At 40.7% G+C, this 27,326-nt stretch overlaps 2 protein-coding genes across 3 annotated transcripts in view; one reads left to right on the top strand and one right to left on the bottom strand.

Annotated features, from left to right (window-relative positions):
• The window catches only part of IGF2BP3 (insulin like growth factor 2 mRNA binding protein 3), a 111,275-nt gene that overhangs the window by 20,091 nt on the left and 63,858 nt on the right, over positions 1–27,326 (top strand). For both annotated transcript variants that reach the window (XM_066238611.1, XM_066238612.1), the window contains one exon: positions 26,402–26,450. In XM_066238611.1, the coding sequence (XP_066094708.1) occupies positions 26,402–26,450 (49 nt within the window). The remainder of the gene's footprint in view (positions 1–26,401; positions 26,451–27,326) is intronic.
• LOC136311076 (U6 snRNA-associated Sm-like protein LSm3) lies at positions 6,534–7,417 on the bottom strand. Its single transcript, XM_066240235.1, has 2 exons — positions 7,207–7,417; positions 6,534–6,592 (listed from the first exon to the last, which is right to left on the bottom strand). The coding sequence occupies exons 1-2, from the start codon at positions 7,415–7,417 to the stop codon at positions 6,534–6,536; spliced, it is 270 nt and encodes an 89-aa protein (XP_066096332.1).

The following is a 27,326-nucleotide window of genomic DNA, read 5'->3' as shown; positions in this document are numbered from 1 at the left end:
GTATTTCACCAAGTCTTTTCCATATAAAAAGTATTTGTTTTCTGGTATAAGAAAGCTTGGTAGCTTGGTAATGTTTTCTTTTTCAGATGCTTCTGTTTTGCTGATCTTGGATCTTAGCAGTTTTTAAATTGAACAAATTTGAGTGTTTAGTAAAAGCCAAGATACTGCTTTATTTATGTTCTTGGAAAGACAAGAACTTGCTCTCCTAAAGCTGAGGGTCTAGGCTGCACTGTCCACGAGGGTAGCCACTGGCCACGTGTGTCTATCAAGCAATTGAAATGTGGGTAGTCCAAATTGAGATGATGTATATGTATAAAATACACTGGATTTTGAAGGCTTAGTTCAAAAAGAGAATGTGAAATATCTCAAATTTTATATTAATTTTACCTGTTTTTTTACTTGAATGTAGCTTGTGTTATATTTCTGTTGGATAGCACTGATTTACAGAGGAAAGGTGGACAATATATATTTATACATAATGTGAGGTATATGTTCAAGGTTACAGAGAAGAATAAAATGGTATGGAAAAATGGGGACAGCTGCAGGACCTGGGTTACTTCATATTGGATGATCATGGAAAAATCTCACCAATATGTTCTCTGCCTGAGCAGAGGCCTCTAAGAGATGAGCAGGTCCAGGGGAAGAGTGACGCAAGCAAAGGGGGACAGGGAGCCCAAGAACACCGAAGTCTGTGCATGCTCACTGCCTTTGGTCAACAAGGAGGCCGATGTGGCTGGATTAGAGCAGCAGCAGGAGAGTTGTAGAAGATGAGCATGCGTGCTGGTGGGTAGGAATGGGATGAGAGGAAGCCGTGGAGGGGTTTTAGAAGGGACAGTTCTGTTGAAGTTTAGGGAACTCTGCTGAGAATAGACCATGTTGGGTAGAGTGAGACCAGAGAGACCAGTTAGGAGAAAATTAGAATTGTACAGGTCAGAGATGGTGGTGGCGGGATTGAGGCGGAGATGGTGGCAGTGTTGAATGGATAGACTCTTCTATAGTTCGAATACTATTAATTGTTCTGGAACATTTGAGAATATGCCATTTACCGCTAAATATTATATTTCAGTGTTTTTCCTAAAAATAAAGGTCATCTATTACAAGAACCCAGTAAAATTATCAATAAATAAAATATTGATATCCTAGTGTGTAATCTATAGATACTATTCAAATTTTGCCTGTTGGCCCACTACTGCCCTTTTTCTGATCCTGGATCCAATCCAGCATACAATGATGCATTTAGTTGTGATGTTTCCTGGGTTTCTTTTAATCTGAGCAACACCTCCGGCTTTTGTTTGTCTTCCACGACCTCTCTGTTGAGTGTAAGCTAGTTCTTTTGTAGAATGTCTCCCTGTGAGTTGGTCTGGTGTCTCCCCATGGGTAGAGTCAGGTTGTGTATTTTATGGTGGGATCCCACAGAAGTGATGATGTCCTCGGTCAGCAGCTCAGCAGCTCATCGGGAGGCTCAAGATGTTGATTTTGTGCTAATAGTGAAGCTATTAACCCTGGTCAGTTGATTAAGGGGGTATCCGCCAGGCTTCTCCAGTGGGAAGTTACTATTTTCTCCTTTTGCGTTAAGAATCTTGTGAGGGATATTTTGCAACAAGGTAAAGGTCTAGTTTCTCATCAAACTCACTAATCTAAGCATTCAGTGATGATTCTTATTTGAAATTAGTGGTTGCTAAATGGTGACTTTCTATTTCTGTCATTTCTCCTACATTGATTGGTTAGAATTTTATGCTAAGGAAGAGCTTTCTCTTCTCCATTTATTTTGTTTGTTTATATTGATGTGGACTCACTGAGTTTTGTTTTGCGGATTATAACATGTTACTATTATTTTCTTGCTCTGTCAAAGTGAGGGTTAGGTAAGAGGCATTCCAGCATGGTGCTGGTGAGCTGAAGGCATGATTCAGCACAGCTGGGGAAAGGGAACACTGTGACACTAATGTTCGCAGTGCTAGGGGAGATCTTTGTATGCCATCCTTCATTGTAAATGAGCAACTTTGTACTTAACTTGAAAATGGACGTTAGCTGCCTAAGTGCAACAAATCTAATATATTTGACTCTTTTCTGGTGATGATTTATATTTTATAACTAGTGACTATCAGGTCATTCTTCATGAATATGACACAGTAAGCTGTTTTATTTTTTAATTTTCACTTAAGAATTTTATTAAATTTTTTTTCCTTTTTATTGAATTTATTGGTGCGACACTGGTTAACAAAATTGTACGCGTTTCAGGTGCCCAATTCTACGGTATCTGTACACTGTGTTGTGTTCACCACCCCATGTCAAGTCTCTGCCCATCACCCTTTATCCCCCACACCCTCTTCTACCTCCCTCTCTCTCCAACCCCTCACTGCCACCACCAGCAGTCACCATATAACACACTAATCAGGTTCTGTGCACCTGGAAATGTGCAATAACTTGTTTACTACCTACATTAATTATAATTGATAATCATATATGTGGGTTATTTTTTTCATATCAGTCTAACTTTATTTTAGCCCATGATCAGGTGTTTTCCCTAGTTCAGGAGTCCCCAAACTTTTTACACAGGGGGCCAGTTCACTGTTCCTCAGACCGTTGGAGGGCTGGACTATAAAAAAAAACTGTGAACAAATCCCTATGCACACTGCACATATCTTATTTTAAAGTAAAAAAAAAAAACGGGAACAAATACAATATTTAAAATAAAGAACAAGTAAATTTAAATCAACAAACTGACCAGCCTGACCAGGTGGTGGCGCAGTGGATAGAGCGTCGGACTGGGATGCGGAAGGACCCAGGTTTGAGACCCCGAGGTCGCCAGCTTGAGCGCGGGCTCATCTGGCTTGAGCAAAGAGCTCACCAGCTTGGACCCAAGGTTGCTGGCTCCAGCAGGGGGTTACTTGGTCTGCTGAAGGCCCACAGTCAAGGCACATGTGAGAAAGCAATCAATGAACAACTAGGAAGTTGCAGCGCGCAAGGAGAAACTGATGATTGATGCTTTTCATCTCTCTCCGTTCCTGTCTGTCTGTGCCTCTGTAAAAAAAAAACAAAAAAAAAACTGACCAGTATTTCAATGGGAACTACCAATGACCACCAATGAAAGAGGTGCCCCTTCTGGAAGTGCGGCAGGGCAGATAAATGGCCTCAGGGAGCCGCATGCGGCCTGCAGGCCGTAGTTTGGGGACCCCTGCCCTAGTTCATTGCATTTTGATGCACTAACTATGGTAAGTGTGAGATTGGTAGAACATTGTTATACATTCTTCAGTGTTCCTGTTTAATCTTAACATCTCTTGGCAAGTGATGTGTACACTGACACAAATCAAATGGAATCTTAAACTATCTTCCTGAGATAATATACTGTATACAAAACACCCACAGGAATTAATTAGTTGTTTTTGTATAGTAATTAAAAAGTTTGGAAGATTTTAAAAATACGAAGTTACATAGCAAAATTTAAACCATAAAAATGATTGAAATGATCATTTTCACCTGCATAATTTTATTAACCAGTGTTGCCCCAATAAATTCAATTAAACAAAATAAAGTTTAAAAAGTTATCTTTTTCTTAGATGAAGTCATTGTGTAGTTCTTGTGTGTTTGTGTTTTTTTTTTAGGGGGAAAGATTTGTATACATAGACAAGCATCTATGAATGTGTACTTTTTAGAAAAACTACTTATTCAGTTCTGCCCCGTACGGTTTTGAAGTTTTAGAAAGTAGTTTTGAAAGTGCTCTGGAAGCTGGAGGGAAGAAATTGTGATATATAGTAGTCCAATACTATTAAAACAGTGGAGTCTTGATTTAGGAGTCAAGTACGTTTACCCATACCTAAGCTGATCATATATAGTTACAACTTATTTAAATGCCTTTGTTATTAATAGGATATTAATAATAGGTTAGGTTTCATTATTAATACTTGTTACAGATTATTCTAATTATCTGAAACCTCCAGCATGTGGTTTACCCCCATTATTAATATGGAAAGAAGAAACGTTTTACAGTGTTTAACCAAAGGTTAAAAAACAAAGAATTGATGCTTCTCATCTCCCTCCCTTCCTGTTTGTCCCTATCTGTCCCTCTCTGACTCTCTCTGTCTATAAAAAAGTAAATTACTTAAATTACAGTTGACATACAACACATTAATTTCAGATGTACAGCACAGTGATTAGACATTTATTTACCTTACAAAGTGAACACTGTGGTAAGTCTTGTCCCCATCACACATCATAGTTATTACAGTATTGTTGACTATATCACCAATGCTGTATTTTACACCCCCATGACTACTTTTTTATAATGAGCAATTTGTAATGCTGTTTATTTTTTAACTTAATAATTTTACACAAAAGTCTATTAAAATATTCTGGAAAGCATTGACATTTTATTTGTAAGAATGAAGAAAACTAGTTCAAGATTTTTTATTTATTTTTTGTATTTTTCTGAAGTTGGAAACGGGGAGGCAGTCAGACAGACTTCCGCATGCGCCTGACCGGAATACACCCAGCATGCCCATCAGGGGGCAATGCTCTGCCCATCCGGGGCGTCACTCTGTTGCGACCAGAGCCACTCTAGCGCCTGAGGCAGAGGCCATGGAGCCGTCCTCAGCGCCCGGGCCATCTTTGCTCCAATGGAGCCTTGGCTACAGGAGGGGAAGAGAGAGACAGAGAGGAAGGAGAGGAGGAGGGGCGGAGAAGTAGATGGGCGCTTTTCCTGTGTGCCCTGGCCGGGAATCGAACTCGGGACTCCTGCATGCCAGGCTGATGCTCTATCACTGAGCCAAAGGGCCAGGGCATAGTTCAAGATTTTAAAGAATGAAATTTTTTTTTTTTACACTGTTAATATAAATATTTTAAGTTAAAGTGTACATTAATGAATTTTTAACAGATAAAATACTGGTGTATTTTAATTCCAGGTGAAAGTCTAATATATTTAATGCACATCAATAGGGCTAATTCTAAATTTATAGACTTGTTTAAACTAATAGCTCTTACATAAACTATAAACTATCTAATTAAATGTTAAAGATCTTATAATTTAATTACAGCTAGCAATTCAATATTGCATAACATCTAAGAGTTTTCATATGTCGACTTTAAACAAATTTAAGTTTATTAAAAATATCACAGTTTATACTGTCTAAATATGTAGATCTGACAGATTTTAATTTGGTCATGTTCAATTTGTATATCGGTATTAGTATTTAATTTTTTCAGAACAGGTGTTAAATTTTTTGATAGTGTAATTAATTTAAAATGTTAAAATTTCACTGAACTGCTTCCAAATGGCTTCATCAAACATAAAATTCTAGTTAGTTTATTGTAACTTTTAATTTGGTTTAATTAATTCCACCCTAAATCTCTAAATTTATCATAGTACTAGATGAATATTTTAAGGAAATAACAGTGAAATACTTAAATTTAGTTTAATCACTTGAAACACTGAAATTTTTTAAATTCAGGAAATTGGTCTCAGCAAATTCTGAGTATGCACAGGATTATTTATTGTTATTCCAGTAGTGAAAAAACAGACACAGCCCTGGCCAGTTGGCTCAATGGTAGATAGAGGATTGGCATGGTGTTTGAATGTTCCAGGTTCAATTCCCGGTCAGGGCACACAGGAGAAGCTTCCATCTGCTTCTCTTCCCTGCCCTTCTTACTTCTTTCTCTTTCTTCTCCTCCTGGAGCCATGGCTCGATTGGAGCGAATTGGCCACAGGCACTGAGGATGTCTCCATGGCCTCTGCCCTAGGTGTTAAGAAGGGCTCGGTTGCTGAGCAACAGAGCAACACTCCAGATGGGCAGAGCATCGCCCCCTAGAGGGCTTGCGGGGTGGATCAGTGTGCATGAGGGAGTCTGTCTCTGCCTCCCTCCTCTCACTGAATAAAAAAAAAGCTAAGAATTAAGATTTTTGAAAATACCATTCTGTATTTGAACAAAACTAAAAAATATCTAAGATAACATTAATTCATAGCCAACTGATACTTAAATTTGCTTCAAGAGATTGTATTTTAAAGATGTTGATATTTGCAGTTTGACTTTTATGGTTTATTTGCAATTTTATTTTCTGTCAACTTATCTATTGAGCCCTGCCTATTGACAACTAGTATGCCCAGGTGCTAAGGAAAGAGAAAAGCATTATCTTACAAATTTAAAAGAGAAAAATGAACATTTTACAGTAATTTTATTCAAATAAAAAGCAAATTTATATGAATGATGTATGCATTAACATGTTTAGCCATTGTCATGATTGGCAGTAACTTAATTTTTTTAATTAAAAAAATTTTTTTTTGGTGGTCACATTTATTGGAAGGATTAAAGAAAAATAAAAGTGCCATTTGGCTTAAGAATCTGAGTTATGTGCAAATCAACATATTTCAGGAGTTGGAAGAGTCCTTAGTTATTTTGTAATATCAAAATTTATGCAGATTTCTCTTTTGAATATCTTCTACATTTAAAGACGTAATCATACAAAGTCTCCAAATCTCCGTACAGGATAAATTCTTGGTTTCAGCCAACTCTCAATGGAGGGGCAACTAGCACAACACTTTGTCAACCCCGGACAAAGAGCATTGGAATATTCCTTTTCGTTGATTTATATATTTCTTCATCAATTTCTTTTTTTTAAAATTTTTATTTATTTATTCATTTTAGAGAGAAGAGGGAGAGACAGAGAGAGAGAAGGGGGGGAGGAGCTGGAAGCATCAACTCCCATATGTGCCTTGACCAGGCAAGCCCAGGGTTTCAAACCAGTGACCTCACTCAGCATTTCCAGGTCAACTCTTTTTTTTTTTTTTTTTTCTTCATTTTTCTGAAGCTGGAAACAGGGAGAGACAGTCAGACAGACTCCCGCATGCGCCCGACCGGGATCCACCCGGCACGCCCACCAGGGGCGGTGCTCTGCCCCCCAGGGGGCGATGCTCTGCCCATCCTGGGCGTCGCCATGTTGCGACCAGAGCCACTCTAGCGCCTGAGGCAGAGGCCACAGAGCCATCCCCAGCGCCCGGGCCATCTTTGCTCCAATGGAGCCTTGGCTGCAGGAGGGGAAGAGAGAGACAGAGAGGAAAGCGCGGCGGAGGGGTGGAGAAGCAAATGGGCGCTTCTCCTATGTGCCCTGGCCGGGAATCGAACCCGGGTCCTCCGCACGCTAGGCCGACGCTCTACCGCTGAGCCAACCGGCCAGGGCTTCCAGGTCAACTCTTTATCCACTGCACCACCACAGGTCAGGCCTCTTCATCAATTTCTATAGTAGTCACAGTTTCTTCCACATCTCCCAATATCGTATTTAAGTGTTGATCATAAGCATGTAATCTACCTCGAAGCTCTCTGTCATTTCTCATTTTCACATCAATTCGCTCATCCAGGCTGAGCCTGATAAGATCCAAGGGCTCTTCTACGGTGTTGGTAGTTTGTTGCTGGTCCACGTCGTCCGCCATTTTTCAAACCGGCAGTAACTTGAAATACATAGCTGAACTGAGTCTTTTGGACTATCTGACTAAGTAGTTTGCAGTTTCTGGAAGAGGTGGGAGCTGTTAAAATTCTGAAAGTTTCTTTTTATCTACAGGACATAAAGATTTGTGTGTTGTTCTAAATCAGATCTGGTGTTTTGACCCTATTTGTTTGGTTTTGTAACTGTCATGACTGAATTTACAGGCTCTTGAAAAGATAGACTGTTACATGTACAGTATTTTTTTCTACTTGTATTAGAGTGAAGATAGAATTTTGCAGCTAGGTTTTTAGTTACCCGTTTTATATAATATATTTGAAGCCTTCCCAAGTCCCAAAATACTTAAAGTTCTAAACATAGTGGTAATTAAATAATGTCTAACATAAATTTATTCAGAAGGGACTTTTAGAATCCCAAATATTTGTAACTGATGTTCTGCTGTTAAATTTAAGGTATGTTTTAGTTTTAATCATCAGTATGCTAAGTGCAAGTGTATATGGATGCTGTAAGAAAAAAAAAAAAAAAGACCCGATGAACAGATAGATGGCTGATGGTTAGGGGTGTGTCCGAGTCTTGGTGTGCTGCCCCCTGGTGGATGATCTGTCCTGATAGCTTATGTTTTGCACTTGTTTCTACAAGTCAGTCTTTAGGCAATTAATTAAAGTGCTTGGCCTGCATTTAACACGTTCTTAAGTGTTTTGAAATGGATAAGCTTTTATTTCAACATTTTTACAAGGTGTTAAAGTCTAAAGTCCAGCCCACTAAAATTTAATGCCCTGTACAGATTGTTAATGACAGGTTTGGTTTGTGATGGTTTTCCTAATAGTAAAGCTTTCAAAAAGGGTTAGAGCACTTAAGGGGTGGGGAGGGCCATTTAAAACTCTTGGTGCCTGTGTTACAGAGAAAGCCTAAGGGCAGGTAGATGTGCTCTGGTTACACTTGAGGGTGAGTACAGCGGAGAGGTAAGTTTGGTGCTCAGTGCCCCCTTCGCCTTTTGGCTTATGCTAAACTATTTGACCAATTACATCAATATGTCAAGAAGACCAAGAGTTTCTTCCTTTGAGGGGCTTGTGTCTAACGTGGGCTTGGAGATGTTAGCCATAAGCGGCATGTTTTTGTGTATAATCAGTGATTATAAGCACAATACTACATTCTGGATTGTTGTAATAGGCACATTTTTAACATGTCACTTTTTAAGTTGAACTTGAACCATATGTAACTTTTGTTAGAATGTAATTGAAAGTGGCAATATAATTTTGAAAATGTGAAATATAGTTACTGAAGTTCTAAAGAAAAATAAATAGCCTTGGTGGGTGGTAGAGCATTGCCCGTCAGCGTTTGGATGTCCTGGTTTGATTCTGGGTCAGGGCACAGACGAGAAGCACCCATCTGCCATCTGCTCCTCCACCCCTCTTCTCTCTCTCTCTCACTCTCTTTCTCTCTCTCTCTCTCTCTTTCTCTTTCTCTCTCCCCTCTTTCTCTCTCCTGTCTCACTCTTCCTCTCTTCCCCTCCTGCAGCCATGGCTCTAATGGAGCGAGTTGCCCTGGGTGCCGAGAATGGCTCCATGGCCTCCACCTCAGGCACTAAGAAGAGCTTGGTTGCTAAGCCACAGAGCAACACCCCAGATAGGCAAAGCATTGCCTCCTAATGGGCTTGCCAGTTAGGGCACATGTGAGAGTCTGTCTGCTTCCCCTCGTCTCACTGAATTAAAAAAAGAAAAAACAGTATCATTCAATTATTTTAAAGGTTATTTAACTAAAAAACTAATACCTGATAATTTTAAGTTAGTCTCATCCATCTAGTAACTGTATAAGTATATAGGGTCCTTGAAAGGACTTCCCAGTCCTTTCAAGGGGAACTTTTTTTTTTGAGGGGAACTTCTTGAATATCATGCTTTTATTGTCAGTTAGTAGAGTTATTTGTCTTATTCATGTATCATGATAGCTGCTAGATGAGACTGGTGGTTTTATTACCTTGAAGGGGTCTACTCTATGTTAATGTAACTTCCTTGGACCTTTCTTTATAACGTGTGGATGTAAATTAGGTAACTTCCAATGTCCTCTCCCACCACGAGATTGGGATATATTTATATATAGTTATATAGTTATAATTATATTGGACAGTTTTCTTGGAAACCTGTTTTTTTTACATAGTAGACACCTAAAATTACTGTAGAAATAGCATGGAAATTAGAGTTACGAAGTTGAATTTTTAAAAAAATTTAATTTATTGGGGTGACATTGGTTAACATAGGTATACAGGTTTCAGGTGCTCAATTGTACAGTAGATCTCTGAATGGATTCTGTTTTTCACTTACCTACTTTTGAGATTGGTTAAAATAATCTCTTGAGATTGTTTCCTTAATCTGTGAAGTGGGAGTATTAATGCCTACTTAGCTCAATTGTTGTAAGATCCAATGAAAATGTATTTCAAGTACCTGGCATGGTCTTTTATGCACTAGGAGTTCCTAAGTAAATGGTATCTGTTGTCATTCTCAATATTGTTGCCATTTAAAACTTTGTTGTGAACTGTATTTGTGGCAGAAATTACCTGGAAATGACTAGTTTTCTGGATGTTGCTGCTTTCAGTTTTTGTAGCTAGAGGATGCATCTTTTCATCTGCAGCATCTTTTTAAAAAAAAAAAATTTTTATTTATTGATTTTAGAGAGAGGAGAGAGAGAGTATGCGTGTACGAGAGAAAGGCAGGGGAGGAGTGGGAAGCACCAACTCGTAGCTTCTCCTAGGTGCCCTAACTGGGCAAGCCCGGGGTTTCCTACGGGCGACCTCAGCATTCCAGGTCGATGCTTTATCCACTGCACCACCACAGGTCAGGCTGCAGCAAATAGTTGTTATACTGTATCAGAGAGTATTGACAAGGAAAAATGTTTGTACATGTTTAGTGCAGATGCAACCATTGTAGGCTTAACTACCTAGTACACATCAGCAACAACACAACTTAAAAAAAAATTATTTTCCATCTGCCTGACCAGGCGGTGGTGCAGTGGATAGAGCATCGGACTAGGATGCGGAGGACCCAGGTTCGAGACCCCAAGGTCGCCAGCTTGAGCGCGGGCTCATCTGGTTTGAGCAAAGCTCACCAGCTTGGACCCAAGGTCACTGGCTCGAGCAAGGGGTTACTTGGTCTGCTGAAGCCCCACAGTCAAGGCACATATGAGAAAGCAATCAATGAACAACTAAGGGGTCTCAACGAAAAACTGATGATTGATGCTTCTCATCTCCATTCCTGTCTGTCTGTCCCTATCTCTCTCTCTCTCTGACTCTCTCTCTCTGTAAAAGGAAAAAATTATTTTCCATCCATGTTTGGTTGAATCCAACCATGTAGAACAGCGGGGATACCAAGGGCCAAGAGTACTGTCCTTCCCAGGCAAGAGAAGAGGTTGTTGTTTGATGCAACAATCTCAGGACCTTTCAGTGTTTCTGAAGTATGGGAAATGCCAGTGTGATCGAAGGTTGTAAGTGAAAAGCACTTAACGTTTCTTTACTACCAGTCATGTAAACTCAATCATATTTTCTCTAAAACTTCCTTCCTCATGGTACAAAGTACTAACAAACTCAGACTTTGGTTTTGATGGAATTTTTCATTTGTGAAGATGGTGACTTCTAGATTTTAAATTTTTTTTGTTTTATTATTATTATTATTATTATACAGAGAGAGAGAGAGTCAGAGAGAGAGATAGACAGGGACAGACAGACAGGAATGGAGAGATGAGAAGCATCAATCATTAGTTTTTCGTTGTGCATTGCGACACCTTAGTTGTTCATTGATTGCTTTCTCGTATGTGCCTTGACTGCGGGCCTTCAGCAGACCGAGTAACCCCTTGCTCGAGCCAGTGACCTTGGGTCCAAGCTGGTGAGCTTTTTTGCTCAAACCAGATGAGCCCGTGCTCAAGCTAGCGACCTCGGGGTCTCAAACCTGGGTCCTTGGCATCGCAGTCCGACGCCCTATCCACTGCGCCACTGCCTGGTCAGGCGACTTTTAGATTTTAGAGAGTAGAGAAAAAATGAGGAAATTTCAAAAGTACTATAGGAGAGAAAATATAACAATAATAATTACTTCTGTAGCTCTCACCTGGAGTATCAAGAATGATCAGCTGATGACCATCCTTACTGGACTTTATGCCCCTTCACCATACCTCCCCCAATGATTTTTGAAGCAAATTTAAGATAGCAAGGCTATTACCTTTCTAAATTCTTCTGAATGTATCTGTAAAAGATAAGGACTTACAGAAAAACATAGACAATTCCATTATTACATATTAAAAACATTGGCACTGATTGGTATCAAGTATTCCAGTTGTCTGATTGGGTCCACACTCTCCCCTCCACCCCAGTTATTTGAATTAGGATTTAAGTTTGATACATTGTGATTGGTTGATAGGTCTTAGGTTCAGTTAAAATTGGAAATATAAACCATCTGGATTATATAACTCTAAACTTGGAAATAAGACATCTAAACTGTCTTCCTTGAGACTCTCAGGTGGTGGAATTATTATGGTGTTTTTTTTTTAAAGATTTTATCTATTGATTTTACAGAGAGGAGAGGGTGAGGGGAGCGAGATGTATTAACTCATAATTGCTTCACTTCAGTTATTCATTGGTTCTTTGTAAGCCCAGGGTTTTGAACCAGCGACCTTAGCATTCCAGGTCAAGGATCTATCTACTGTGCCACCACAGGCCAGGGGAATGATTGTAGTTTTTAATGTTGATGAGATGGTGATATAACTTGATCAAGTACAGCTTTCTCACTTAGAAAACAAATTCAAGAATTTGCCTTGCAAAAGGACCACATCTAATTGACAGTAATATGAAATAAAAAGTGTTAATGTACAGATACCCTATATAAATATTCAACACTTTTAAAATTTTGTCATCTTTAAACACCTCTTCTTGCAGGTACAGTTAGTAATGGTGAAATTTTAATTGTTTCTGAAGTTTCCTTGACAAACAATAAAATTTTATGAGTTTTACCTTTTAGTTTCAAGTATACTAAGTTTTAGATCAGCTCTAATTGAAAAATATGTAATTTTATATACATGTAAAATTTAAACTTTCCTAGTAGCCACAGTAAGATGTAATAAGTAACAGGTAAAGTTAATTTTCATATTTTTACTTAACTCAATATATTATCTCTTAACATATGCTCAGTGTTAAAAACTGTTGAAATTTTATATTTGTTTTTGGTATGAAGTTTTCAAAATCTGTTCTATATTTTACACTCATGGAACAATTCCCCTGGGACTGAATTAGCCACATTTAAGTGTTCAGGGGCCTCGGTTGTCCAGTTGCTAGTTCATTGGACAGAGCAGTTTTTGAGAGATTTAGCTTTAAAAATCACTTGTTAAAAGTATGATGTCTTGCTGGAAAAAAATATAATGGTATTTATAAATTAGTTCAACTATGGAACAATGTAGGAATGATTAATTTTCAGGGTGATTCAGGCAAATGAGAGGTTGTGTGTGCGAGTACTTTATTCCCTGACCACCCTGAGTTTCAAGGGAGATCTGTGTAGTTGGCTATCTCATATTAAATGTTATACAGTACTTTTGAAAGAGCTACACATTTGAGTCATACAGGGAGTGAGCCTTATATTTAAATAGAACTCTCCTTGATGTTCAACTCCATGTGTTTATGTGGTTGGTAGAAATACTGGGAGGAACTTTTATGGTTAAAGGCACATTTTCAGATTAAATCTCAGTATGAAGACTGCAGACATCTTTGATTATTCAGGAGTCAAGGATCAGTCTATGTCCTATTCAGCCATTATTTTTTTGAACAGTGTTCTGTGGTCTCACCTTGCACACATCCTAAGGAAGTGTAAGGACGTGAGCTGGATCCCTCCCTCGGAGGGACATTTCGTTTCCTGAGGGGAGGTGGCAGTGTGTGCGTGCCCGGTGCCCGCATTGATAAGAGGCGTGCAGAGCTCGTGCGGCTGTTCTTGGACTCTGCCAGCCCGTACCCCTGGGCCAGCCCGGACCCCTGGGCCAGCCCCTACCCCTGGGCCAGCCCGTACCCCTGGGCCAGCCCCTACCCCTGGGCCAGCCCGTACCCCTGGGCCAACCCGTAACCCAGGTTTCAGTCAGGTCTCTGTCCAGACACTGAGTGGTTGTCAGACTGCTCTAGGTAGAGGAAGGTGATAAGGTGTGCAGCTTTGAACGATAAATACACCTCTGTTTCAGTTAAGAGGACTAAGTAAAACATGGATGTTGTTCCCGTGGGGATCTGGGAGCTGGGGGATGACAGAAGAGTCTCCTTAGAGCAGTGGTTCTCAAACACTTTGAAGTTCTCAAACACATTTAAAATCCTACAAATAATTGTAGGTGCACTATATACAAATTTCTGAGACATACGTTATAATAATTAAGTCAAATATTAAAAAAAAAAGTCCAAGCGTGCTTTTATGGTAATTAAATGAAATAAATACAACAAAGTTAAATTTATTGACATCAAAAAACATTTTTATGTTACATTTTTTGAGTTATGCTTTTCAGAATTCGTAAGAGGGTTAAGAAATAAAAAATGACAAAAAAGTTATCTTTTTATATATATAGATACATTCTTAGTAAGGTTTAGTAAATTCTACAGGTCCCAGCATGAATGTGTTAAGTTTTTTCATTCTTGTGTTTATGAGAAACATGAGCTTGATGTGTCCTAGCAATTTCTTCAATGCTTGGGCATATATTGAAAGGCAAACTCTCATTTCCTCGTCAATACATTGAAGAATTCCTCTCTTTTTACTCTTGTGTTGAGTGTAGAAAACCCCCACCATACACATATCATCTTAACTTGACACCAAACAAAGGATAGAAGAAACTTGCCTCCAGTCTTTCCGGGGAACATGGGGGGTAGTGTAAACAATCCAGCACCACAGCTTAATAGCCTCTCGCAACCTAATCAGGCAAGTGAGGTGGGGGGTTGGGCAGACTGTCAGCTTACAGCAAATTCCCCACACCTCTGTCCCCCAAAAATCTAAACTCCAAAAACCCTGTTGGTTTTATGGTCCCCGACAGGCACATATTTCTCTGGAGTACCATAGGGCGCACCTGGAAATCTTCTAGGGTGAACCAGTGCGCCCTGGCGCACACTTTGAGAACCACTGCCTTAGAGGCTCACTTAGAACTGGAATTCTAAGGGGCTTTTCTTCCTTTAGTCCTTGTTTAAGCACTGTTGAGTTGTTGTGAACCAGGCAGTCTGCTCAACATTTGAATGCACAGCAGTGAATACAATAGGAATAATTTTGTCCTTGGGGTGTGCTCTGTTAAATAGACCTCACTGGTCACCAAACTTCACTGTATAAGAAATCATGTCCCCCTCCCTCCCCCCAAGATTCTGACTTAGGGAGTCTGCATTGGGGCCCTGGAATCTTCATTTCAAGTAAGCCCTCCTGGGGATTCTAGTGTCGATGGTTCTCAGACCACACTTGGACTGTCATCCCTACCTGTGCAGTGGTAGAGATGACACTTTTCCTTTCCTTCACCTAGCATTGAATTTACTAGGATCTGACACCCCCTTTTAACTGGGTATCAGGTTTCACAACGATTCTGAACCTGAGGTCTACCTGATTGGCTTCCAAATCGCAGTGTTGCGCCCTTTTTCCTATATTGACTGACATTTCTTTCAGACTGCCCTAAAAGGTATAATTTCTCCAGCTATCCTGTAACATAGGGGGAAGAGAGAAAACTGAAGTTACAGAGCTAGTTAGAACTCTTGAAATCTATAGATGGTTTCTCTTGCTTCCTCATATGTTATACTACTTACTCACTGGAAATAATAGCTTATATCCTCCTTAACAACTAGTAAATTTTTTATTTTTGAGAGAGAGAGACAGGCAAGGAGAGAGATGAGAAGCATCAACTTGCAGTTGTAAAGCATTTTAGTTGTTCATTGATTGCTTCTTATATGTGCCTTGACTGGGGGCTCCAGCCAAGCCGGTGACCCTGCGCTCAAGCTGGCGAGCTTGTGCTTAATTAAACCAGCAACCTCAGGGTTTCAAAGCCGGGACCTCAGAGCGCCTGGTCCACGCTCTATCCACTCTGCCACTACTGGTCAGGTAGTAAATTGTATTTTAAAAACACAAAAGCAAAAGGAAATTGAAAACTGCCTGTGATTCTCATGATAGTCATTATTTTGGTGCTATACCCCTTTTTCTTTTGTGTGTGTGTGTGTGTGTGTGTGTGTATACACATGCACATATACACACCTTTTTTTCTGCTTAGGGACATTTTTTATTTATTGTGGTAAAACAGACATTTTTTTTTTTGTATTTTTTTTCTGAAGCTGGAAATGGGGAGAGACAGACAGACTCCCGCATGTGCCCGACCGGGATCCACCTGGCATGCCCACCAGGGGCGACGCTCTGCCCACCAGGGGGCGATGCTCTGCCGCGACCAGAGCCACTCCAGCGCCTGGGGCAGAGGCCACAGAGCCATCCCCAGCGCCCGGGCCATCTCTTTGCTCCAATGGAGCCTTGGCTGCGGGAGGGGAAGAGAGAGACAGAGAGGAAAGCGCGGCGGAGGGGTGGAGAAGCAAATGGGCGCTTCTCCTATGTGCCCTGGCCGGGAATCGAACCCGGGTCCCCCGCACGCCAGGCCGATGCTCTACCGCTGAGCTGACTGGCCAGGGCAAAACAGACATTTTTAAATGAGGTCATATTTAATATTTTGTTGTATAACCCCTTCTTACCTGGCAACCATTAAAATGCTCTCTGTATCTATGAGGGTTTATTATTTATTTATTTAAGAGGAGGGGAGATAGACACCCATATGTGCCCTGACCAGGATCCACCTGGCAACACCTGTCTGGGGCTGATGACCAACTAAGCTATCCTCAGTGCCCAGGGCTGACGCCCGTACCAGTTAAGCCACTGGCTGTGAGAGGAGAAGAGAGGTGTGGGGAGGGAAGAGAAGAGATGCAGATGGTTACTTCTCATGTGTTCCCTGACTGGTGATCAAACCCGGGATGTCCACATGCTGAGGCGACACTCTATCCATTAAGCCAACCAGCCAGGGCCTGTAACTATGAGTTTGTTTCTGTTTTGTTTGTTCATTTTGTTTTTTAAGATTATACATATAAATGAAATTATATGGTATTCGTTTAATGAGCTATTTCTTTAAAATTTTTTAAAATTGATTTGAGATACAGAGACAGAGAGAGGGAGAGGAGGGGGGAGAGAGACAGAAACATTGATGTGGTTGTTCAATTTAGTTGTGCATTTATTGGTTGCTTTGTGTATGTGCCCTGACCAGGGATGGAACCTGCAACCTTGATGTATCGAAATGATCCTCTAACTGACTGTGCTACCTGGCCAGGGTAAAGAGCTCATTCTTAACTGTATAAAACAAGAAAGAATAGGTATAATTATAATATTAAGTATTGTAATTATTACCAGTAATTAGCAATAGTGAATTTGGCCAGGTTGAGCAAACTCCTCTTTGGGCATCGCTTGAGTTGGTTAGACACAGTTGGAATAAAAATCTGCAGCCAGCACAGAGGACCCCCAAGCAGCAGGTTGAAGAGGCAGGCCATGCTGTACTGCTTGCTCTCAGCCACAGGCTTGGCTGTCTCTTTGACAATGACTGTATTGTTAAACAAGGCAGCCTGACCTGTGATGGCACAGTGGATACGTGTCCACCTGGAACGCCGAGGTTGCCGGTTGGAAACCCTCAGCTTGCTGGGTCAGGGCACGTGCAAGAAGCAGTGACTATGTATGTGTTGATTCTTCCTGCCCCTTCCTCTTCTCTTTCTATCTCTTTCTCTCTTCTCTCTCAAATCAAGAAATAAAATATTTAAAAAAACCCACGTAAATAAAACCAGGCAAAGAGGAACAGTTTACAGGTTAGGCATGGTTTTCTCTTTCTGTTCAGCTGGTGTTTAGCATTGGGTCATGATCCGAACTGTAACCTCTTTCTCTGTGAAGTGAGAAAGTGGGGATTTCCTTGATTTGTATAAGTTACTAGAAAGGTAGGAGCGAGACAGAACCTTCTGGGAGAAATAACATAAAGACAGTGTACATTCAGGATTTGGGAGTCTGGCCGGAAGGTTGCAAGGCTAATACATTTTTGTGTCTTGCATTAAGACTTACCATGAAATGACCGGCTTCAGAAGTGCCTGGGTGCCTGTATATACAATTTCCATGGCACTTTGAGGTAATTGGGTTAGCTGAATTTTCAGCATCGTTGCCTTCCCCTCTTGGTATTAATATGAAACCTTGTTCATTTTATGTCAATATTAAGTCTTGGTATGTAAATTATGATTGATTTATGCTGTGGGGTAGAGTGAAAAATTTTGCTTTAGGATTAGCACATGTCCTTGACCTTTTGGGTTTAACATGCAACTTGTTTTTTTCTGAAGTTATTTGATGTGGTTACATGATAGGTTGGATTATAAGTGAAATCAGTAAGGTTGTGTGTAGTGTAGTTCAGAAGACTGACTCCAGAGCCAGAAGGCCCAGACACGGCTTCTGACAGTGCCACACATCAGCCGTGTGGATACTTGAACAAGGTAAACTTCCCCTTTTGTTTCCCCTCTGTAAGATACTGACTGCAACGGTTAAGTGAAATAATAGTTATTGTTCTAGGCAGTTTGGGCCACTGTAACAAAATACTGTGGACTGGGTGGCTTAAACAATAGACATTTATTTCTCACAGTGCTGGAGCCTGGAAATCCCAAGATCAAGGTGCAGGCAGATTTGTTCCGCGCCTGGAGAAAGCCCTCTTTCTGGCTTGTAGACAGGTGCATTCTCAGCTGTAGGCACATACGGCCTTTTCCTCACTGGGTACCAGTGAAGAGCATGCTCCTTTCTCTTCTTAAAAAGACAGTAAACCTATTATAGGGGCTCCACCCTCTTGACCTTCTCTAAGCCTAATGATTTCCCAAAGGCCCTGCCTCCTAATATCACATTGGGGGTTAGGGCTGCAACATGAAGGTTTTTTGGAGGAGGGCACATAAAGCATTTCTTGTTTATATTCATGTTTATGCTGTTAAGTTTTATAGTGGAAGAAAAAAAAATATCAAAGACTTTTGTCAAAAACCTAGGAATCTAAAATTAGAATGATTAGTAATCATTATGAACACATGGTTTCTCTTTCAAACATAATGTAGATTTTCTAGCTCTGATCTAGGAGCAATGATCAACACAATAACAATGAGCACCTTAGTGACCAGGTTGTATGTCTTTGTATTATTTCTGATTGAAAAGGACCAGTGCCCCCTGTAGGTAAGGCTGATTGCAGACGGGGACAGGAAGTGTACGGGTTGAACCTGGACTTAACCGTGTTGTAACAGAAAGCAAAAGAACTCTCGGCAGTTACCAGTCACGTCAAAGACCCAGGAACCAATGTGAAGAGGTTTCCACCAGAGTTCCAAAGGCAAGGCAATTTGAGCCTTGAATTCGCAAAAAGAATTCATGCAGTAGATTGATAGATATAAAATATCTATGAATTGCCTGACCTGTGGTGGCACAGTGGATAAAGCGTCGACCTGGAAATGCTGAGGTCGCCGGTTCGAAACCCTGGGCTTGCCTGGTCAAGGCACATATGGGAGTTAATGCTTCCAGCTCCTCCTCCCTTCTCTTTCTCTGTCTCTCTCTCCTCTCTCTCCCTCTCTCTCTCTCTCCCTCTCTCTCTCTCTCCCCTCTCTCCCTCTCTGTCTCTCTCCTCTCTAAAAATGAATAAATAAAATTAAAAAAAATATCTATGAATCCATGAATCTTTAATGATACTGAACAAAGTAAACATCTGCTCACCTTTGTACCTAGCCAGGGCAACCAACTGAAAATTTTGAAATAATGCTGTTTGAACTCCTGAAAGAAAAGACCGGGATGAGGACTTGAATGAAGCTGATTTATTTTGGAGATTATTTCAAGGAGCAAGAATGAGAGGGTGAAATGGGGAACGAGGAAAAGCCAATGGGGCCGCAGAGAATGCCTCGCAGAGGGTAGCGACGGGCATTTATCAGTTGGTCCCCGACCCTGCCCTGCAGACTGCAGGTTGTCTTAGGGCTTCCGGGCTGCCCTTGTGCTCCTCGACACTTTGGAGAAGCCCTGAAGTGACAAGGCAAAGATGTATGCTCAGAGGGCGAATGATTGGGGGGAAGGAGGCGGTCAAGTTCAGTGTGTGGGGATGAAATCGGTGACTACGGAGTGCGAGAAGGCACAAAGCTCCCGTGGAAGTGAAGGAATTACCCTGCCCTTCCTGCTCCTACTGTGCTTCAGCATAGCGGCGTGTTTGGTAAGGGCAAGTTCTGTATGCAGCTTTAAAAAAGGAGCTGCAGCTTTAAAAATAAACACAGAAGGCATGATAGAATGAGAAACTCGGTTTCCAGCTTTGAGAGCAATTATGTGTTTAGGCAGTGATCATTAGGAATTGCAACATCTTCGGCATACGACCTGAGATAACTGGGTCTCCTCATGATCTCCTCATGGAGTAGGAAACGCCCCCTGTGATGTATTATTGACTCTCTTCAACAACAACGAAGACCAAACCGAGTCTGAGTCTTCAGTTCCTTTTTTTTTTTTTTTTTTAAAGAAGAGGGGAGGTAGACTCCCACATCCGCACCTACCGGGATCTACCTAGGGCTGATACTCATATCAGCCAAGTTATCTTCAGCACCTGAGGCTGACACTCGACCCATTTGAGCCATTGGCTGCAAGAGGGAAGAGAGAGAGAGGGGAGAGAGGGAGGGGAAGAGAAGCAGATGGTCGCTTTTGTGTGCCTTGACTGGGGATTGAACCTGGGACGTCCCTACACTGGGCGGATGCTCTATCCATTGAGCAAACTGGCCAGGTCCTGAGTCTTCAGATCTAATTACCTCTTTTGTAGGGGACAGAGAAACCTATTAAACACCACCATGGGCCTGACCCTGTGGTTGCGCAGTGGATAGGGCATTGACCTGTAATGCTGAGGTTGCAGGTTCGAAACCCCTGGCTTGCCTGGTCAAGGCAAATGTGGTAGTTGATGCTTCCTGCTCCTCCCCCCTTTTCTTTTTCTCTCCCCTCTCTAAAAAAAAAAAATGAATAAAATCTTTAAAAAAACCCAGCACCAGCGTAGGGGTTTAATTAGCAAAATCCAGGCATGACAAATGATAGGTTTTGGGTTTTTTCCCCCAAGTGAGTGGGTGGGAGAAAGAAAAGTGTAGAGTATGAGACTTAAGAGTCATAATCAACCAAATGCAGTGTGTGGACCTGACTTGGATGCTGATTGAACAAACAATTGTAAGACAAATTCTTTTTAAACTGTGGCATTTTGAACATTGCCTAGATTTTTAGTGTGAAGTTTTCATCTTTAGGGATTGATAATAGTATTTTGTCTACTGAGAGTAATTTTAAGAGATACTCATAATACTTAATAAACAATTAAAAAACATGAGAATGGGGCCCTGGCTGGTTGGCTCAGCGGTAGAGCGTCGGCCTAGCGTGCGGAGGACCCGGGTTCCATTCCCTCCGCCTTGCTTTCCTCTCTGTCTCTCTCTTCCCCTCCCGCAGCCAAGGCTCCATTGGAGCAAAGATGGCCCGGGCGCTGGGGATGGCTCTGTGGCCTCTGCCTCAGGCGCTAGAGTGGCTCTGGTCGCAACATGGCGACGCCCAGGATGGGCAGTGCATCGCCCCCTGGTGGGCAGAGCTTCGCCCCTGGTGGGCGTGCCGGGTGGATCCCGGTCGGGCGCATGCGGGAGTCTGTCTGTCTCTCCCTGTTTCCAGCTTCAGAAAAAAAAAAAAATGGAAAAGAAAAAAAACAACAACAACAAAAAAAACAAAACATGAGAATGACAACAGGTTCCAGGAGATGGTTACTTCTAGGAGACAGCACGGGAAACTTCAGTTGTCTCATTCTCTTTGGTGAGGTGGGTTCATTGACAGTTTTTGCTTTTTGTTTTTTGTTGGTTTTTTTTTTGTATTTTTCTGAAGCTGGAAATGGGGAGAGACAGTCAGACAGACTCCCGCATGCGCCCGACCGGGATCCACCCGGCACACCCACCAGGGGCCACGCTCTGCCCACCAGGGGGCGATGCTCTGCCCCTCCGGGGCGTCGCTCTGCCACAACCAGAGCCACTCTAGCGCCTGGGGCAGAGGCCAAGGAGCCATCCCCAGTGCCCGGGCCATCTTTGCTCCAATGGAGCCTTGGCTGCGGGAGGGGAAGAGAGAGACAGGAAGGGAGGGGGGGGAGTGTGGAGAAGCAAATGGGCGCTTCTCCTATGTGCCCTGGCCGGGAATCGAACCCGGGTCCCCCGCACGCCAGGCCGACGCTCTACCGCTGAGCCAACCGGCCAGGGCCTTTTGCTTTTTAATATAAAAAGTTACACATCATTGTGCATCAAAAATTCAGAGTAAGTAATTGAACAGGATTTATGACCGGGACCAAATAAATGGCCAGAAACAGTGACGGGAACCTCTTGTATCAAATAGATACCAGCTCTACACCAGTGGTGTGTTTTGTTGGGCTCTTATGAACAAACCAGCTTTAAAAAGATACTTATTAGGCAATTGGAAATAAACAGGCTATCTGATATCAAGGAATTAAAAAAAAACTTTTAGGAGCAATTATGGTGTTGTAGTTAGATTTAACCTAAGAGGTTCTTTTATAGCTATTTACTGATGTACTTCAGCAGGAGGTGGGACTTGTTGGTGCAGGTGTGAATATGGATAAACAAGATCAGGTGATCATACTTGATAATTGAAACTGGGATGGGCACATGGAGGATGACTTTTTATTTTGTTTATATAATGTGTCAATGTGAAAATTTCTCTAAAATCAACTTGAATCAGTTCCATTTATTACTAATGATTTTGAAGATGCCCTTTGGAGTCTATGTGAGCTTCTCTGTTGGGTCATTATCTTGTCATTTAAGTTGCTTTTAATAAATAACTAGTATTGAATTTTCATGTTAACTGATATTTCAAGCACAGAGAATGTTAAACTTTGCCTCATTTTTCTCTTGGGGGAAAAGCCTTAAGTTCTATATGATTAACTTATAAATAGATTATGTTGGAGTTGCTTTTTTAAATAACACAGTAATTAAATCGTTATTTTTCTGGGTTTTGTTCTCAAATGTAGGTGCTGACAGTACTCACTCCCCATATAGTTTATTTATTTATTATTATTAATTTTAATGCAGTGACATTGATAAATCAGGGTACATATGTTCAGAGAAAACATCTCCAGATTATTTTGATGTTTAATTATGTTGTATACCCCTCACCCAAAGTCAAATTGTCTTCTGTCACCTTCTATCTGGTTTTCTTTGTGCCCCCCCCCCCCATATAGTTTTTAAGAAAATTATTGAAAATGTTCGTAGTTTCTGGATGGCGGATCTGCAAGTCTTGTTTTTCTTCCCCTTCTATATGTTGAATATTATAACAACATTTAATTTAATTATCCAGTGAGTGCTTCTTGCGTGCCAAGCATTGTTCCAGGCTCTGAGTATAACAGTAGATGAGAGAGCCTAAGTCCAGCCCTTGGGAGTGTGCATCCTGTTAGTACTACTTTGATGTGTTTCAGGGGGAAAGTGAAACACCAGCTTATTTTGCTGATGGTTGAACTTTAATGATTTGGTACTAGTAGAGTAGAAACAAATACCAATATCTATTTTATTGACTCTTAAGTATTTAGAATCATACCTAGATATAACTTAATTCTAAAAGCTCCTGTGGGAAATGGGCACTCAGCGAAGCAGGTGATAGGTTCTTTTTTGTTTATGGACGACTTTTGGTAAGTGCAGCTGAGTTGGGTAGATTTTTCTCTAGTACTTTCCAGGTCAGAAGTTGGTGCTTCTGTGCTGGGTGATTGGAATGCATGCCTTTGCTTGGGCCCTTTTCATTTGGAGCCTTCTGATGCTTACAGGATAGGAGGGGAGCTTGGGTGGGGAGCCAGGGGTGAAACTGCGGACTTCAGATTAGTTACTAGTAGAGCAGGAGGGAAAGAACAGTCCCCCTCCCATTTCAATATTGTTTTAATTTGCATTGCTTCTGTTTTTACTTGTTACTGAGTATATTTCTCCGTAATTTAAAAAATTTTTCTAAGTTAAATTTACTGGGGTAACATTGGTTAACAATGTATAAATTTCAGGTGTACACATAGTACAACATCTGTAGAAAGAACGGTTTGATGTTATAACACTGTACAAAAACAATTCTAATGTTTGTCTAAAATGAAACTTGAGGGAATCAGATAATGGAAACTGGCCAGCCGCTTAAGGGAAATAATTATTCTGGAATAATGTCCAATAAGTAAATGGGTGTTGGATGTCCATTTTGAAGAATGCATTGGGAAACATGGTTCATGAATTACTTCTGATGTACAAAAGATGGTATTCTATTTAAAGAGTTTATTGGGAGCCCTATGAAGTGGATATTTGTTTTTGTAATATGAATAATTACCTATCCATTGACCAGAATTCTGTATGTACTCTTACTTGTGTAATTTTGGGAAAATTATTAGGTAATATACCAGAAGAAGGAGTCTAATGGTAATGAATGCTCAGTTTCTTAACCCTGTGCTGCTATCTTACTGGGTCAGATGTTTGATTAAACAGATTAGCACTTGCTTATGTGTAGTAATTCTTACTTCCTTGGTTACCCAGGGTAAATATTTACACAATGTGAGTAACTTTTCTGCTAGCTAAAGCAATATATAGTAGCTTTGAAATCTGTGCATTAGAAATTCTTGTATTAGAGTGTATTTTTAAGGCTTCTGTAAAAAATTTAAAACCTTATACTGAAGCAGAGATAAAGGACACTTCCTGCAGCTTTTACAACTAGTAGCACCTAAGTTACTTAAAAACGAATCCCACGGCCCTGGCCGGTTGGCTCAGCGGTAGAGCGTCGGCCTAGCGTGCGGAGGACCCGGGTTCGATTCCCGGCCAGGGCACACAGGAGAAGCGCCCATTTGCTTCTCCACCCCTCCGCCGTGCTTTGCTGGGGATGGCTTTGTGGCCTCTGCCTCAGGCGCTAGAGTGGCTCTGGTCGCAACATGGCGACGCCCAGGATGGGCAGAGCATCGCCCCCTGGTGGGCAGAGCGTCACCCCATGGTGGGCGTGCCGGGTGGATCCCGGTCGGGCGCATGCGGGAGTCTGTCTGACTGTTTCTCCCTGTTTCCAGCTTCAGAAAAATGAAAAAAAAAAAAAAAAAAAAAAAAAAGAATCTCACTTAGCATTTAAAATGTAAATGTTTAAAATCCTTTTTCCTTTTTCTTTAAAATTTTTTTTAAATTGAATATATTGGGGTGACATTGCTTAATAAAATTGTACAGGTTTCGGGTGTATGGTTCTGTGATAATACATCATGTGTCTATTGCATTGTGTTTTCCACTGCAAGCCAGATCTCCTTCCATCACACTATCTATCCCCCCTTCTCTTCTCCTCTCCCCACCCTTTCCCTCTGCAGTCCCCACACTGTGGTCTGTGTCTGAGTATTGTTTGCTTGCTTGTTTTGCTTAATCGCTTACCTTTTTCATCTAGCCTCCCAACTCCCATCCTCTCTGACGCCTGTCAGTCTGATCTTGGTATCTTTTTTTCCTTAAATCGACATTCTCATTATCTCTTTGGTTATATTGCTCCTGGTGATTACGCTTTGTTTTATTGTCTTATAAGAGTGCTCTTCCTTCTCCATTTTGTGATCACTAACAGGTTCTACTACAAACAGGAGTAGGACCTGAGTTTGGTTAGTCGACACATTCTTTAGAGTTTCCTAAGGGGTAGGTGGTATCTGTGACATTTATTTGTTCTCCTGTTCTGGGGGAATAGAAGGGACAAAGGACTGGGATGTTAATGTTGTCTAAGCTGCTGTTTTGCTGTGGTAATTCAAAATAAGTGAGTTATTGAACGTGGAGAGGAAAACTGACTGTGGTTCTAATTCTAGAAGTTAAGTAATTTATTTCACTTGAGATATCAAGGCTAACTGCTAGTCTAGTCTTTTTTTTTAATAGCTAGTTGACTATAAATTCTTTTGCCTTCTCTTCCCCTCCCCTCCCCTTCCCCCTCCCCCCCGCCCCTCCCCGACAGTGTTGAAGAGGAGAAAAAGAGGGTGTGTATGCGTGTATAAATAGATATTAGTATATACAATATATAGTATACTATATATGCATATTTACATATGTGGGCATTTGAACTAAGGTTTTGTGTGTGTGTGTGTGTGTGTGTGTGTGTGTGTGTTTTTCTTTTGTTTTCTGTACTGTTGTCTCCTTTGGCAGCCTGAAATGTGTGGACCTCTTAGGATGTTTTTACATGCATAAAGTAAAACACATAGGATTATGAAGAAACTAATTATTTTGAAATAACAACAAAATGTTAAACTCATAGTAACATGCACTTATTAACATAATAAGCAACAAGTTCTAAGTTCCAGCAACACATCTGAATTTCACAGTAATGAGTGTAATGGAATGTAAGGATCTGCAACAACTTAATGTGGTATGAGAAGAACTGATTTATGTCGATGTCAAAAATTACAAGTACTGTAATTGTACTGTGGTTTAATGCCATCATTTGTAATTGAAAAGAGGTGCTAAATTTCAGGGGATAGTGAAAACAAACGTGATCTCCCCTCGCCCCCCATCCAAGTCCCCTGAATGCTATCCATGGCCCCCCTTGGCTGTGAGCTCAGATTCAGAACATTCTGCGCTAAGGGTTTGTGTCCTGTCGTGCTTAATTTGAGGCTGACGGGTTTGAATTTAGAAGACAGTCATCAGATGAAATGTGGTTCAAACACTGTGTCTGCCAATTTCAGTGGCTCTTAAAATGAGCCGTAACAATCTAAAGATGCTGGATCTCCAAATGGTCTCAATATGTGCCCTGTGACTGTTTCCTTTTTTCTTCTCGGGCTGCATTTTCTTACAATATATTAGTTTGTAGTTAATATAAAGTTAGTAATTTAAGTAATATCTAACATCTTTGTTGGCTATTACTATCTTTTACTTTTATGTTTTTTTTTTTTCCTTTTAAAAAACATTTTAATTCTTCTGCAGGATTCGGAAACTTCAGATACGAAATATCCCGCCTCACCTACAGTGGGAGGTAAGAATTTCTGTATTTAAAATTAAGATTTTGGCATCTAACCTTATTGTTAGTTTTCACAAAGGTTTTTCTCCTTCTCTCATCTCTTGTGCTAGAGACACAAAAGTTTTCTCTCTTATGGTTTGTGTCTTGTTGTGTGTGGGCTTTTCTTTGTAAGGGTGTTCTGTATCTTTTAAAAATTGCCCTCTCAGATACTTAAAAAAAAATGGAAATAGCTTCTTGGGTACTCTTCCTTATTTAGTCTCATCCCAACAGATTCTTTTTTTTTTTTTAAGCTTTTTGAAGAGTTTGCCAATTGTATTTAAATATGAAGTCCCCTGTGACTTATGCTTTACTTTAAAATATTACTCTTCTTTCTTTTGCTCAGATGGTGGCACTGTAGTGACTGGGCATAAATACAAACTAAATATTTAGTACAATTGATTAGCCTTTGTCAGCAATTTTCAAAGTATAATAATAATAATGATGTCATGGTGAGAATCTGAGACACCAGTGGTTGAAGAAATAAAAGAAAATATCTGTTGACTCGTCCAGCTGAGGGAACCTGAAAGTTCTTACACTCTACCTTGGAGAGGTGGTACAGGAAATACAGCGCCACTCTTACGTATTTTTAATATAAAAATCAAGAGTAGCTAGCTTTGTGTGTTTCACATTCGTCTTCTAAAATGACATTTGATGAGTGACTAAACCAGAACCTTTATCAACATGCAAAGTATGGCTTAAAGGTTTCTCTGGTGGTAAGTTGAGAGGTTGGTCTGAAGTCTAATTATCTAAGGTTCAAGCTGGTAACAAATCATTTATGCTCAGAATATTTTACACAGCATTTATATTCAGAACAATATTATTTATTGAGTTTTAATCTTTGTAGGAGGAATT

This window comes from Saccopteryx bilineata, chromosome 7 (assembly GCF_036850765.1).
Source record: "Saccopteryx bilineata isolate mSacBil1 chromosome 7, mSacBil1_pri_phased_curated, whole genome shotgun sequence".
Taxonomy (NCBI): Eukaryota; Metazoa; Chordata; class Mammalia; order Chiroptera; family Emballonuridae; genus Saccopteryx; species Saccopteryx bilineata.
This window is presented reverse-complemented; position numbering and strand designations above follow the sequence as displayed.

What these genes read in the sequence shown, in the direction of transcription:
- LOC136311076 (XM_066240235.1), bottom strand. Translation starts at nt 7,417, where the DNA reads ATGGCGGACGACGTGGACCAGCAACAAACTACCAACACCGTAGAAGAG. An exon ending in AGAAATTGATGAAGAGGCCT is followed by an intron (nt 6,593 to 7,206) that starts GACCTGTGGTGG and finishes AAAAAGAAATTG; the next exon opens with ATGAAGAAATATATAAATCA.